This window comes from Peromyscus eremicus, chromosome 3 (genome assembly GCF_949786415.1).
Source record: "Peromyscus eremicus chromosome 3, PerEre_H2_v1, whole genome shotgun sequence".
Classification (NCBI taxonomy): Eukaryota; Metazoa; Chordata; class Mammalia; order Rodentia; family Cricetidae; genus Peromyscus; species Peromyscus eremicus.
In genome coordinates this window covers 40,952,231-40,966,984 of record NC_081418.1, presented here as the reverse complement: position 1 = coordinate 40,966,984, position 14,754 = coordinate 40,952,231, and the positions used below count along the sequence as shown (strand labels likewise).

General features: G+C 52.0%; 2 protein-coding genes across 2 annotated transcripts; both read right to left on the bottom strand.

Annotated features, from left to right (window-relative positions):
• Positions 1-3,308: 3,308 nt before the first annotated feature.
• On the bottom strand, positions 3,309-5,337 carry Spmip1 (sperm microtubule inner protein 1). The gene is made up of 2 exons (XM_059257486.1): positions 4,837-5,337; positions 3,309-3,476 (listed from the first exon to the last, which is right to left on the bottom strand). Exons 1-2 carry the CDS (start codon positions 5,255-5,257, stop codon positions 3,367-3,369), a joined length of 531 nt encoding a protein of 176 aa, XP_059113469.1. The 5' UTR covers positions 5,258-5,337; the 3' UTR covers positions 3,309-3,366.
• Positions 5,338-5,968: 631 nt separating this feature from the next.
• Positions 5,969-9,566, bottom strand: Atp6v1f (ATPase H+ transporting V1 subunit F). The gene is made up of 2 exons (XM_059257487.1): positions 8,929-9,566; positions 5,969-6,386 (listed from the first exon to the last, which is right to left on the bottom strand). Exons 1-2 carry the CDS (start codon positions 9,084-9,086, stop codon positions 6,185-6,187), a joined length of 360 nt encoding a protein of 119 aa, XP_059113470.1. The 5' UTR covers positions 9,087-9,566; the 3' UTR covers positions 5,969-6,184.
• Between the last annotated feature and the right edge of the window lie 5,188 nt (positions 9,567-14,754).

Here is a 14,754-nt window from a genome sequence, read left to right as displayed (position 1 = left end):
GTTTTTACAAGTATGTTGTCTCTTGGGAAGATAGGGATACAAATTACACTGTATTGCTGTGTGTGTGTGGTGCTTTCTACACTATATTACCCGGGGGGCTCTCTACACTATATTACCTGGGGGGTACTCTACACTATATTACCCGGGGGGCTCTCTGCACTATATTACCTGGGGGGTACTCTACACTATATTACCTGGGGGGCTCTCTACACTATATTACCTGGGGGGTACTCTACACTATATTACCTGGAGGGGCTCTCTACACTATATTACCTGGGGGGTACTCTATCACTATATTACCTGGGGGGTACTCTATCACTATATTACCTGGGTGGGGGCTCTCTACAACATATTACCTGAAGGGGCTCTCTGCATTATATTTCCTGGGGGTGCTCTATCACTATATTATCTGGAGGGGTGCTTCTACACTATATTACCTTGGTGGGGGGCCCTTTAAGACCACAGCTCAGAAGGAAGAGGGTAGGAGGCTGTTTCCCACTTTTTGGCAATGTTTTCTAAAGCCAAGAATCTTAGAGGACTCCTTTGTTCAAAAAGCCCTTTGAAGCTGCATGTGTTTCCATAGAAAACACACCCCTGTGGTTACTGTTGTGAATGTTCTGTTTTCCTTGCAAGAGAAAGATGTACCAGCCTTGCAAAGGAGCTCGATTTAGGAGCTATGAAATGCGGACCCTGGAACCGGTTCTGTGGCTGCGGAGTGGCTCTCTTTTCCACAGCTGCAGGGAGCAGCGACAGCGCTTCCCTCTTTTTAGATTTCTTTTGTTAATTATGAAGACTTGGCAGTTTTTAAGCCAGGCTCTGGTTTAAAATTTCATCGTGAATTTCCTTTGATTTTATTGCCAGAAACAAAAAGCTAAGTAGGATTTTCCTTCGTAACAGGGAAAGTATGGCGCACACAGTGGGGCTCTTCTGTGGGCCCGAACCAGCATGCCGGGACAAAGTGGGGGTCCTAAGAGGACCTCAGCAAGTGGGCCCTTCTAGTGATGTTTTGGGGGAGGAAGTGTGCCCAGTCTCTGAGCTAAAAAGATGAGGAAGTTGGGGTTGGCTGTTTGCAGACACAGGTAACGAACACATGGTAGGCAGTGCATGGTAGGCAGTACATGGTAGGCAGTGGGAATGAAGGTGTGTGAATTGTGGAGCACCACCCTTGGGACTCCTCCCTCACCTCTGTATAGGACCCGCCCACCACTGCCCACCACCGCCCACCACCGCCCACCACCGCCCACCACCGCCCACCACCGCCCACCACCGCCCACCCCAGCTATCTTCATTCTAATTCAGGTGGAATGGGTGTAAGAGGCTAGACACCGGTAGACATTAGTCAATGTCTGGCCTTTCACCCTAGGTTGCTTACATCCCGGCAGCAGCTTCAAGGAACCTGGAAACTCAGAACTTAAGGTGAAAGGGTCAGAGGGTCATGGGCAAGGGCCCTCTCAAGGGGCGACAAGGGTGGAGTCTGCCAGGTCGAAGGCTGTTGAGGTGAGGTGGGACTGCCTCCTACAGCTAGGTGGAAGGAGGGGCTATTGCTGAGACCCTTTACACCACACAAATGGGTTCAGCGCACTCGGGATCGGCAAGAGTGGGTGGGTGGGTAGTGGTGGTGATAGTGACGTGAGATGGAATGCAGGGGGGGGGGGGGGGAGAAGAGCACAAACTTTTTGGGCCCAAAATGTTTTTCCTTCCCAGGACCCAGGCAAGATGGAAGAAAGGAGTCGGGAAGAGCCAAATGTTCTGAGTTCCTGTGGACAGACTCTCAGAAGCCCACAGGAGGGAAAGCTAGACCAGGAAGCCCCAGAGCCCTCTGACCGGGCTTCCCAGGGCTTGTCAGCATCCCAAGATCCCTCGCAGGGGCTCGGCGCTGGCCTGAGCCCTGAGAGAGCAGAATCCCAGACACTGCTGACCCACTCTCCTCGGGGTCACCCGGAGAAGACACCACAGGGTCAGCATGGGCAGTCGCCTCGGGGTTATAACGGAGAGTCAATTCGGGGACCAGACAAAGGGGCTCCTCAGAGTCAGAGAGAAAGGAATGGGGCTCAGCAGGGCCAGGAATTCAAAACCCCTCAGTTTGGGGAAGGCAGTAATGCAGAAGTCTGCGGGGAAGCTCAGGGAGAAGCGACAGCATGGCGCCAGGAAGAGGGTGACCCTCAGGGCCATTCCAGGGACTTCTGCAGGTCCCCAGGAAAACCGATCCCCCAGCGTGTGGAAACGGGGATACCAGGACCCCCAGGTGGTAGCACCCAGCTGACACAGGCGGTGGCCATCCAAGAAGAGGCATGGGCCCCTCCCCCTGCCTCGATGTCTCCCTCCCCGCCGGTGCTCCGAGGCCCAGGAGGTGGGATACCGGCCCCTGGGGCGCAGGAACCCCAGCCGAGGCTCCCTGGTGCACTCTGGGAGCGGAGAGGCCCCAGGGATCCCAAATCCTCGAAGGCCGCGTGGCCGGAGCCCGGGAGCAGGGAGGATGCACTGGCCCTCCAGGAGCAGGAGGCTCTGCAGCGGCTGCTGGAGCTGCACCGAGCGGCCAAGGAGAGGCAGCGGCGGGACCGCGAGCAGCAGCGGCTGCGGGTGCGTCCCAGGGCCCGGCCTGCCGGCGGTGGAGGCGGTGGGAGGGTCGCCGAGGCGGAGCCCGGCTGACTGCAGCCTCCCCAGGTCCTGGAACGACTCCGCATCCTCGGGAACCACCATCGTCGGGTTCACCCGCTGGGGTTCCCTCCCAGGGTGGCTCAGATGGCACCACAGGCAAGAACCTGGGGAAAGGCCACTCGGCCACCACGTCTCTGCCCCTGGAGGGGAGGGCAGGAGTCCGAGGCTTCCAAAGGTGCTCAGCGGGAGAGGGGCGGGAGCCGGGCTGCACTCTGCTGGCGGAACCGCGGGCTCAGAGCTTTTGCCACCTAGGAGGATGCGGCAGGTTGGAGACACATCTTGCGGGAGCGGCTGGAACAAGCGCACCGAGGCAGGACTCAGTGGCTGCGGGCACTCGGGGCCAGGTGAGGGGCGGGCAGGGAAAGGTAGGTGCTCCTTTGCCCTAACGTCTGATTGACAAGCCACTGTCTTCCCAGGAACACCCAGAACTTCCAGGAGCTACTGTCCCCTGGCACCGAGGAACCTAGTCCTGGAGAATAGTGCACACACCACCCAGCCTGCTCCCGCCCTGGCTGGGTCCCTATGGAGACACGGAGATGATGGTTAAGGAAAAGGCTAAAGGGTGACTGACCTCAGATGTGAGGTAGTTTCAGAAAGGTCCAGAGGGAAGCATCTAGGCCAGGGGGAACAAAAACACACAGCAAGGCAGCTGCACCAGGAACTCTATTATTTCCTCTTTCTGCACCTAAGTCACTGCCTGGCCCAAGGTCAGAGGGCCAGGTCTCGGGGGTCCAGCAGTGCAAAGGCCCCATTCTTCCGGAAGAATGACTCAATGCGGCACATCTTGCAAGAGACCATTTCTTGCTTTGTGGCGGGGCCTGGGAAGAGATGTCAGACACTAGGAATGGGTTTCCAGGGAAGGGTCTCAGAGCACAGTCACCCTGTCACACAACCCCGACTCTGCCCATGTTGGATCTACTCTGTGTGAATAAATGAGAAGGGCTTCTGAGGAGTGAGGGCTACAGAAAAACACATCTGGGTGCTGGACAACTGGACTGAGGTGACGGCAGTGTGGCCTGAAGCTGTCTGCCACGGTCACCCAGTTCTAAGATGTTCCACCAGGGCTTTCTTTTTGGTACCTAGATAGGTGACAGACCACTCTCTCCCCGGGGCCACCAGGTCAGAGTGTGCTTCTAGCTATGACTGTCACGGGGACAGACTGTGGAGACATGGGACCTCTTTCTACCTGCACCCCCTTCTGGGGCTTCCTCTTGCTTTTGTAGGGAAGCTGCTGCCCTTACTTGCGTGTGTGTGTGGGGGGGAGAGGTTGAGGGAACTGTGTCGCTCTCCAACCACCCAGCTTTTGTGCACACACTCGGGACACACTCCCTAGAAATTCCCGACAGACAGTAAATGGACACTCAAGGGCCCGCATCAGTGCGATGACACCCACGGCCTTATTGCTTTCCCCACACTTCTGAAGAGCCACTGAGCTTCTCTGTCCCAGCTGATGACCTACCTTCAGCCTGGGGGGGAGGGGGGGGAAGAAACCTCAGGTGGCTGCCTTCCTGCCAATGGCTTCCCCACCTTCTATCTTTTGTTTTAAATAGCTCTTACACTCTAATGACTCCCTCTGACCTAACTCCTGAAGGCCATGCCTGCACACACAGCTGCCTCAGTGACATCTGGAACCTACCAGGACCAACACCGATCTGTCTTCACCCATCTCCAGCCCTGTCTCTTCTAATTCTACCAGCAAGTACGACGAAATCTGCGTCTTGCCATCCATTGCTGTCCCTGTCACATTTAAACCATCAATGGGCTTCATTGAGTTTTGTCCAAAACATCCTTGATTTCAGTTCTGCTAATCCTAACCACATCTTGCCAAGATAACACAAAACAAATGCCTAACGCATCTGCTAGATGCTTCAGTTTCCCGAATCCAGTATCACTCATCTGCTTAAAACTCTCCAATGAGGATAAAATCCAAAGCCCTCCCCACATCATTTACCCTCAGCCTCAAAAGCCTCAAAAAAGGCCTTTGCTGACAATCCAGCTTGAAGCCCCTGCCTCCCTGCCCATAACTACCATCCCTTCACTTCACAGGGCTTGTTCCTCTCAGGTCTATCTCCTCGCCCCATTTACACAATCCGGCATTCCCCTAGAATGTCTGCTCTCCAGCAGAGGGCGGGAGCTCCATGCTTGTGAGGTGACTTATTTATGGGAGGTCGGGCTCACCCAGCTGCCAGCCATATGTGAAGTTGGTGGTGATGGGGAACAGGTAGCGCGTCTCTGGCAGGTGCAGTTTTCGGGTGTTGAGATACTGGTAGCGCCCCTGAAAGTCATGGGAGATGCCTTCATACAGCAGGGCTTTGGTGTCAGGTGACACTGGGTACATTTCTGACTGAAAATGAACCTCTGGGGCAGGGCTGGGGGCCTTAGAAGGGGCTGTTTTGGAGACAGGTGGTGGTGAGCCTGGGGCCTTAGGCATCAGGGTGGGCAGTTTGAGGGGAAGCCGGGCCGCAGCCTTGGCCTTCTGCTTGGCCTTCACCAGAGTCCCATACTTGCGGTGCCATTCACAGCGCAACTTCATCTCTCTGAGGTACTCCTCCTTCCAGAAGTTTTGCCGCAGGGTGTCCATGTTGAGCTGCCTCGACATGGGGACAGGGAAATGAGCAGTATTGGGGTGGCTATTGCTGAGTGAGGACAGCAAGCAGAGACAGAGGGTGGATGCCCTGGGACAGTCACCTGGCAACCAGCCTCACCTCACACAGGGCCAGGGTTCTACCTGCCATTGCCCTCAGCAGACGTCCTGTGTTGCCCTTTCTGAGACAGCCAGGGGCAGGGCTCACTAACTAAACACCTTGATCCTCAAACCTGTAGGCCTCAGCCTCTACAACAGTGGTTCTCAACTTTCTTAGAGTTGTGGCCCTTTTATACAGTCCCTCCTGCTGTGGAGACCCCCAACCATAAATTTATTTTGTTGCTACTTCGTGACTGTAATTTTGCTGCTGTTATGAATCAGGATGTAAGTACCTATATTTTCTGATGGTCTTTGGGACCCCTGGGAAAGGGGTCTCGACCCACAGGTTGAGTGAGAATACTGACCTAGATGACAATCCTCTGCAGTTGCTTTTGTCCCTTGGGCAGGGCCCCTCCCAGCACCATGGAAGCTGAGTGAAGGCACAAAGGTAGGGACTGGGCTCAAGCTCTGTCCTCCATCCCTGAAGCCAGTCTATGATCCAGGTGACCGACCAGTCCTTGAATTAGACACACACACACACACCCAGCTCAACTCTTCACCTAGCTCTTCGGTAGCCTCCTCATATTTGCCAATCTCATGTCCCCCAACACTGCACATTCCAGCATCCACCTGGAGAGAATATTCCTTTAATATCAACACGTTTAACAGCGCAGGGACTGTGGAGAGAGAAGATGGTGGGGCTCTCTTTCCCTAACCAGCATGGATCTCAACAGCAGAACCCCTACAGCTTAGGAGCCCCTCAGTGAAGAGGAAGGGAGGGGCTGGAAACTGGCAAACTGGGAGAGGCCGGGTAGCGAGAGCGGGGCTGAGGGCTGAGGAGCCCTAGCGCAGGTCTTCAGCAGTGAACATGCCCTTGGCCCTGCGTAGGATGGAGTCTTTGGCTGCATCATAGGGATGCTCCTTCGATGGGATCTCCAAGACAGCTGGAATGGACCGCTGGTGGGCGTCAAGAGCATGCCGGACCATCTCTGCGATGTACTGGTTGATGAGAATGATGCCAATGTCATCCCTGTTTAGAAACTGCCTGTTGGGGAAGAGGAGGACAATGACAGTGACCTGGGGGCACAAGGGTCTCAACCTTATCGTTCCTTGGATGAACCATTTGGACACCCATCATCTGCTCATGGAGGGAAATGGTATGAAGACCAGGGTGCATGTCAGTGTGGTCTATATGCTGTCCCTGGGAAGGAAAGGGGAGGAGAGGGAAATAGGTATGAGGCCCTTTGTATCAGCATAAGAAGATTCTAGAAACATAAGAATCTTACTATTGAGGGAGGTGGAGAAGGGAGAAATATTAAGATATCGGGTTGAGGAGACCACTGAAAAGTCTGTGCTGGTAAGGGCAGGGATGGGCCAGGGCCAGGATGACAATTGCCATAAGCCAAAGACAAGATGGAAAGAGGAAACCGAGCAATGAAGGAATCACAGTTTCCAGACAGAAACCACCGTCATTATGGCCTTTCTCTCATGTGATCACTCCCCCACAGATGCACACATTCATTTAGCCATTTACTCATTACAAATAATTTACTGAAAAACAACAACAACAACAAAAAAGAAAGAAAGAAAGAAAGAAAGAAAGAAAGAAAGAAAGAAAGAAAGAAAGAAAGAAGAAAGAAAGAAAGCCAGGCGGTGGAGGCACACCTTTTTAATTTATTTATTTTCTCCTTTCTGAGACAGAGTTTCTCTGTGAAACAATCACGGCTGTCCTAGAATTCACTCTGTAGATGACGCTGGTCTCGAACTCACAGAGATGGCCTGCTTCTACCTCCTGAGTGCTGGGATTAAAGGTATGCACCACCACCGCCTGGCTGAGGCACACCTTTGGTCCCAGGGCAGCCAAGGCTACACAGAGAAACCCTGTCTCAAAAAACAAAACAAAACAAAAATAATTGACTGGGCACCTACTTTATGCCAAGCATGGAATAGATTTGACTTGATCATTTTAGGATTCCTTCTTGTTGCAAACATGGAAAATTCTTGGAAGTAAAAATCTGTCCTCCAGTGACAACGGACGTCACTTTACCATATTGCTTAGAGATCAGCTGAGCGCACCAGGCCAGAGCCTGCCACATCCCAGGCAGTGGGAACTAGTCTCAGCCAGCATCCCCGGGCTGGGCTATTTAGGGAAAACAGGTGAGGGCAGTTTATTCCTGAGACTCGGCAAAGTAACCCTGAAAAAGGAGAGGAAGAATAGGGAGTTGGCACCCTCGACTGGTGTCAACCAGGACACTTCCTGGCCTAGAAGGAATGCCTGCAACCACTTTTTGAAACTATGATCTTTGACCCTGGGCACAAAGTGAGGGCTTGAAGTACAAGGTCTTTGTGCAAGGCCATACTCTCCAGATGGTCTGCCCACCGTACTCAAGACAAATGGAAACCCCGAGGCAGACTGCAGGGAGCTGTACAAACAGAGGAGGCACTAGCTTAAGAAAAGCAAAAGGGGCTACCAAGACGGCTTGGGGGTGCAGGTGCCTGCTGGCTACGTTAGTTCTGTCCTCGAAGCCCATGGAATGAGAAAACTGACTCCACAAAGTTGTCTTCTGACCTCCATATGTGTGCAGTGACAAGCACACCTCCCCACGGACACACATCACACACACACAGACTCAGTAATTAAAAATAAAAGAGATGGGCAGTGGTGGCGCACGCCTTTAATCCCAGCACTCGGGAAGCAGAGCAAGGCAATCTCTGTGAGTTCGAGGCCAGCCTGGTCTACAGAGGGAGATCCAGGACAGGCTCCAAAACTACACAGAGAAACCCTGTCTCGGAAAACTAAAAAATAAATAAGTAAATTTTAAAAAAGAGAGAGAGAGAGATGGGTAGTGGTGGCACAGGCTTTTAATCTCAGCACTCAGGAGGCAGAGGCAGGCGGATCTCTGCGTTCGAGGCCAGCCTGGTCTACAGAGCGAGTTCCGGGACTACACAGAGAAACCTTACGTTAAAAAACCAAACAAATAAAAGAGAAAGAGTTTGATCTAGGTTCTGCCTCTTACGGCTGGTCTGTCTATCTTTGTGCCTGTGCCCTAACCTATCCGCTCCTCATTTTTCTCCCAAGTAAGTGGGAATAACCACACTACCTTACAGGACAATCGTAAGCCTCTAAGATAAATGAAGCGTGTACACACACACACACACACACACACACGAGCCCACTGTCCAGACTCACACTGGATGTGGTTTGTTTAGGGTACGACTCCACTATAAGGTCCAGAGAATGGTGCTACAGGTGAGCATCAGGGACCCCGGAAGAGGCGCTGCGCCTGCGGGTCTCCACGGACTGGAGGCTGCAATCATCTAATTACAGCGGGGGCGGATCACAAGCTCTGCTCTCCTAAGCAGACACACAATCACGTGACTGGGAGCTCGTGAACCTGACTTACGCCGGGCCCCTCTGAGCCCCAAAGGGAACTTAGGCGGCGGAGGCCTCTGCTCCGGATGGGCTGACGGCCTCCAGGACCATCCCGATCCCCATCACCGCTTGACGCCCAGGTGAACAGGCCGCTAATTCTCCTCGCGCTTGTAACACGCAGAAGGACCCATTTAGGCCTCACGGGCTACCGTACCTGAAGGTGTCTTCGATCTCATTGATGGTGGTATCCTTCTCCACTACCAGGAAATTAGGGTGGCGGTTCTTGTTCAGCTCCCCTATGCCGCCCAGCAGGAAACCCGTCACCGTGTCCTCGTCTCCAATCACCGCGATCAGTTTACCCCTGCCCGCCATTCCGACAGCACAGCGGACCGTTCCCCAAACACCTGAGATGCTCCGCCCCCGCAGCCGCCCCTCCCTTCAGTCATGCGCGGGTCCCCGCCCCCAGACATGCGCATTAGCAGGAACCGCCTCAGCTGCGCCATAGGGGACGGAACCACGGAACTACGTCTCCCAGAAGGCTGAGCGGCACCGCTCCCTCGCTGGCGTTCTGTCCTTCGTTCCTTCCTTCTTCTGGAAGAAACGTTTTTTTGAACCTAGAGTTATTAGAGGACGAGACTTGAGGGAGCATACTCAGTTTTTTTGTGTATGTTGTTTTTTTGGCTTTTTGAGACAGGCGTCATTTAGTCCAGGCCGGTCTTGAACTTGCAGTGTAGGAGAGGATGGCCTTGAATTCCTGATCTCATTGCTACTTTCCACATAGAACAGAGTGCGTATATAGTTTGTTTGGTTTAAAAAAAATTTTTTTGGGGAGGGGTTACATTTGTTCTTTCGGAGGCTCGCGTGGGGCGGCGGTGGTGGAGGGTGCGTGTGTGTGAGGTCATAGAACACCCTGTGGGAGTCTCTTCCATAATGTGGGCCTTTGGGTCATCTGGTTAATTTCGGTGTGTGGGTTTTTTGTTTTGTTTTTTGTTTTGTTTTGTTTGTTTCTCTCCCTCCCTCCGTCTCTCCCTCCGTCCCTCCCTCTGCCCCTCCCTTTCTCCGTCCCTCCCTCCCTCCCTCTCTCCCTCAGTCCCTCCTCTCTTTCTTTCTTGATAGGGTCTCACTATTTAGCCTAACCTGGCCTCAGCCTCCCAAGTACCAGGATTTAAGTCTTGTGCCACCATGCTGCATCCCCGCCCCTTTGTTTTGGTTTTATTTGGTAGTTTGTTTTTTGAAACCTGAGCTATGTGGTCTGTGCTGCCCAGAACTCAGAATGTAGACCAGGCTGGCCTTGAACTTGCAGTGAGTGATCCTACTGCCTCACCCTCCTGAATGCTGGGATTGCAGGAATTCACCACTATTTGCTCCCGCCTCCTTCGTTTGTTTTGCCCACTCAGGCCTCAAATACCCCAACTCCACAATTGTCCAAGAAAAGATATTTCCTAGCTGGAAGGTCAAGGTCTAAATCAGTACCATGTACACATGCAGGTTAGCTATGACTATTAACAATTACTCAATATATATTTAATTACTAAAGAAAAGGGCAAATTAACCATGACACTGTGTAGTGCTGTAGAGAGACAAAGCCTTATGTTAGTTGCTAAATTCAGAGAACTATATAGAAGTAACCCTAGCATTTAGGAGGTTGATGCAGGAGGATTGCCACAAGCTCAAGGTCAGCCCTGGACTGTATATTAAGACTGTCTTGGGGCTAGCAAGATGGCTCAGTGAATAAGGGCATTCGCCACACAGTCGGTGACCTGAGTTCAATCCCTAGAACCTACATGGTGGATGGAGAGGAGCAAGTCTGCAAGTTGTCCTAAGACCTCTCTACATTGTGTTATGGGACACACATACACATACACAGAGGCACACTAAAGTAACCAAAAACATGTAAACAATTTTTTTAAAACCCATCTTAACAACAACCAAAAAAAAAAAAAACAACAACAACAAAACAAAACAAAACAAAAACCAGGCTGGGCAATGGCAGTGCAGATCTTTTTTTTTTTTTTTTTTTGGTTTTTCGAGACAGGGTTTCTCTGTGTAGCTTTGCGCCTCTCCTGGAACTCACTTGGTAGCCCAGGCTGGCCTCGAACTCACAGAGATCCGCCTAGCTCTGCCTCCCGAGTGGTGGGATTAAAGGCGTGCGCCACCACCGCCCGGCGGCAGCGCAGATCTTTAATCCCAGCACTTGGGAGGCAGAGGCAGAAGGATCTCTGCGAGTTCAAGGCCAGCCTGGTCTACATAGTGAGTTCCAGGACAGCCAGGCTACACAGCAAAACCCTATCTCAGAAACAAAACAAACAAAATGAAAGAATCTAGAAGTTTTCCTGAGGAGTAAAGGGTAATTGTCACCAGACTCGCGCGTTAGAACTCTCCTGGGACTATGCTGTGTGTAGAGGCAAGGCTGAGGAGACCAAACAGAAGTGATGATGGCCGAAATGCAGGTGTGATAACAGGGAAGGTGGAGTGGACGGAGTTGAGAGATCCTTAGAGTCAGAGTACACAAAACTGGATTTGAGGTTGGATGTGTTTGAGCAGCAAGGAAAGAGACTCTCTTCTAGCCTGTGTATCTGTTGGGATAAGAGTAACACTCCTGACCGCACACACTCAGAAATGAGCAGGTTGGCGAGGAAAGGGCCACTGTCCTTCCAACACACCGCACACACACATACACAGAATCGGGCGGGAAGAATTGGGCTCGGAGTGCTCGGCACATCCACACGGTCTGGTCTAGTGGCTGTGTGTGTGTATGGCAGTCAATTTGGATTGAGAAACACTGGTCCCAGGGCATTAGTGAGACATACGTTTGGTCTCCCAGCATACACGGTGAGTATGGATGACACCGTCACAGACGATGGGGTCCAAGACAGAGTAAAAAGGCTAACGATGTCTAATGTGCTCTGAACGGCCCCGATGTGTTCTCTGCATCCTGATCCTCCCCATCCATGGGTGTAAGCAGCCTTGAGCTCCTACCACCCCAGTCAAAAGGGTTGTTGCTGTGTCTCCTCCACCATGACAGACTGACACCTCAGGCTGTGAGCCAAAATTAACCCACCATCCCTTCATTGCTTCCTGTCAAGTATTTGGTCACAACTGCAGGAAAAATAGAAGCAATGTGGCTTGGGATTTTAAGGTACGCTCGGGTTTCTCTCTCGGCTTGGCCGTTTGGAGGCTTGTTTTAGACTCAGCACTGAAGTTCTCAGGGCCGTGTCACAGGGCTGTGAGAGGCTTGGGAAGAGGCCCGCAGTTGCTCAGCACCTGCTGCCCCACCATGGCTGGGTGAGAGCAGCTGACCCACTGTGTGTGAGTACTTCAAGTCACAGGGAGGGCAGCAAACCAGCTCAATCTGGGGCAAGGAGGGACGGATAGGGAGTGAGGGGGGTGTGGGGTGTGGATAGGACCATTTGCTCCAGCACCTGGCACAAAAGTCCTGTGTGAGCACAAGTGGCTGGGTGCTCAAGAGAACAAACCTGCCTCTAACGGGCTGAATGAGCTTTAAGGAGCCGAACAGTGAGTGCCACGTGCATCACACTGCTCCTTCGTTCAATCATCGTTTATCAAAACGGGACCATGATTAGGAGCTGGGGATGAATGATTGATAGAACACGATTTCTGTTCTCAGGAGCTCCCTGCGGGGAAGGATAAGGGGAGAGTGAGAAATCTCAGTGGGAAGAGCAGGGATGCAATAAAGAGAAGTTCCAGAGGGGCCTTGATGGCAGGTCCAGAGAGAGAGGAGGAAAGTACTTCCTGTCACCTACAGAGTGACTGTCTGCAGCAGTCTGAGAGGTTTTTGGTTTTTTGGGTTTTGTTGGTTTTTTTTTTTTTTTTCCTGAGACCTCTCTTAGGTAAAGCTGTTTTTGTTTTTGTTTTTTGTTTGTTTTCATTTCAGAAAAGAATTTCAGGAGTCAGTACCAAGCCGAGTTCGAATTTATTAGAGAGATTCTCAGGGGCAGGATATTCAAGCATGGGTGTGGGCTTCTCAAGAGAGAATGACGTGTCTTTTTTGTTGTTGTTGTTGTTTTTGTTTTTGTTTTTCGAGACAGGGTTTCTCTGTGTAGCTTTGCGCCTCTCCTGGAACTCACTTGGTAGCCCAGGCTGGCCTTGAACTCACAGAGATCCGCCTGGCTCTGCCTCCCGAGTGCTGGGATTAAAGGCGCGCGCCACCACCGCCCAGCAACGTGTCTTAACCATAGCCATATGCATTATTTTGGTGGCTTCTGGAGTCACATTTCGAAGGGTTACTAAGGAGCTGAAATGAGATCACAGGATGGTTCCTGATATGCCCTGTATAGGCTTACAGTCGATAACCACCATCCTAAGTCACCGGGGAAAGCCTGAGGAAGTTAAGATGTTTTTATTGTCAGCAACAGTTTAATCTTATGTGTAAGATCCCCAGAAAACTTCCTGTTTGCAGCTGGGAAGAGAAGCCATACATGCTTAGGCCTTAGCATGGCTCATTGCCATTTTAACGTTTTTATTGGAAATATCTCTACATAAAAGGAGTATTGTCTCTATGTTGGCAGTCTCCACAGAAAATGTGAATTGTGCTGGAATTCTTGACTCTCGGATTTGAGCCAGACTCCTGGAGTGAGGAGGCTCCCTTCCTTCCCGTGTCCCATGAGTCTTTCTAGCCTGTCTCATTCTTGGGACTCGAAGGGAAAGAAGAAACGGAAAGAGAGAACGAGGGGGCAGACAGGGGTCTGGATGAAGTCAGGTTTGGGGGCTGGGCTCACACTGTCTTGGTCTTGGTGGTATCACTATGGAGGGCCTGGGGATGGCTCTATTGCTGGGGGGTCCATCTAGTGAAGTGAGCTTTTTGCCCTGCTTTGAACTTGTTCACACATCATCATGCCTGTGTTAGAACTCTCAGGGTCAGGGGCTTAGAGTAGATGTGCAGGCCGTGGGTATCTGGTCACAGATCAGGGTAATGACCATAAGCAGAAGCCTGGATGCTGGTAGTGGTGACTCAGGAGAGGCCAGAAGCAGCTGTCGGCCAGGAAGATGAGTGTGGGAAGGCAACCGTGTTCCAGGCAGAGGCCAGAACTGCAGCATAGGTACCCAGGAAACCACGGAGCAGGGGGAGGTGGAGAGTGCAAATGGGGATTAGATACACTGCCCAACCACATGTGGGGAGATAGGTATCTGAACTCGGGAGCGTGGAGATGACCATCTCCTCGAATGAGACCAGAACCACAAGGGCTCTGGATCTAAACCACAGGGACATGAGGCCTTTAATGGGAAATGGAGGGAAGGTCAGGCCGAGAGATTAGTTCAGAAGCTGCTTTGCTGCTTGGGCCAGTGGTCACAGTTCTTTGTTTTGTTTTGTTTGAGACAGGGTCTCTCTATGTAGCTCTGGCTGTCCTGGAACTCACCATGTAGGCGAGGCTGGTATTGAACTCAGAGAGATCCGCCTTTGCCTCCCAAGTGCTGAGATTAAAGTGCCTTCCAGTCACTCTTAATACTGACCGCTCTCATCTGCCATCTACCAACCTTCCAGCTAGAGGGAGGAGACTACTTCTCCACCAGGTCCTCTTTCAGCCAACATTCCTGACTTCCTGTCTTGCCCAGGCTCTTGCCCTCAGCCTGGAGTCAGGTCTCTGGGGAACAGCGTCTCACCTCTGTGTGGTCCTCTACCCCAGGTCAGGAGGCAACAGTGGACAAGCACACTCTCAGAACAGCCAGCTCTCCGCGACAGCTACACTTTATTTGGTGTTTTCCACATGTGCAAAAGTTTCCCAGAAAGCTGGGCCCCACAATGTGTAAAAAAGACCCCCAATAGGGCAGAGCTGTGCAACCATAAAAAAATAATAACAACAAGAGAAATCAGTCCCCCAGGAAGCCTGGCTTGGGCAGAGCACAACGTCACTCAGGGCCAGTCCTCATCACATGCCATGAGCTGCTTGTTCTGGCTCTGTTTTCTTCCGATTGTTCTTTTTCAAGTCCCTCACTCTAGGGTTGTGGCCACCAGAGGGGCCTGATAGAGTCCTCAGGCATGGCGGTTTGTGAGGGGGACTTCTTCCACACACAGATGCTT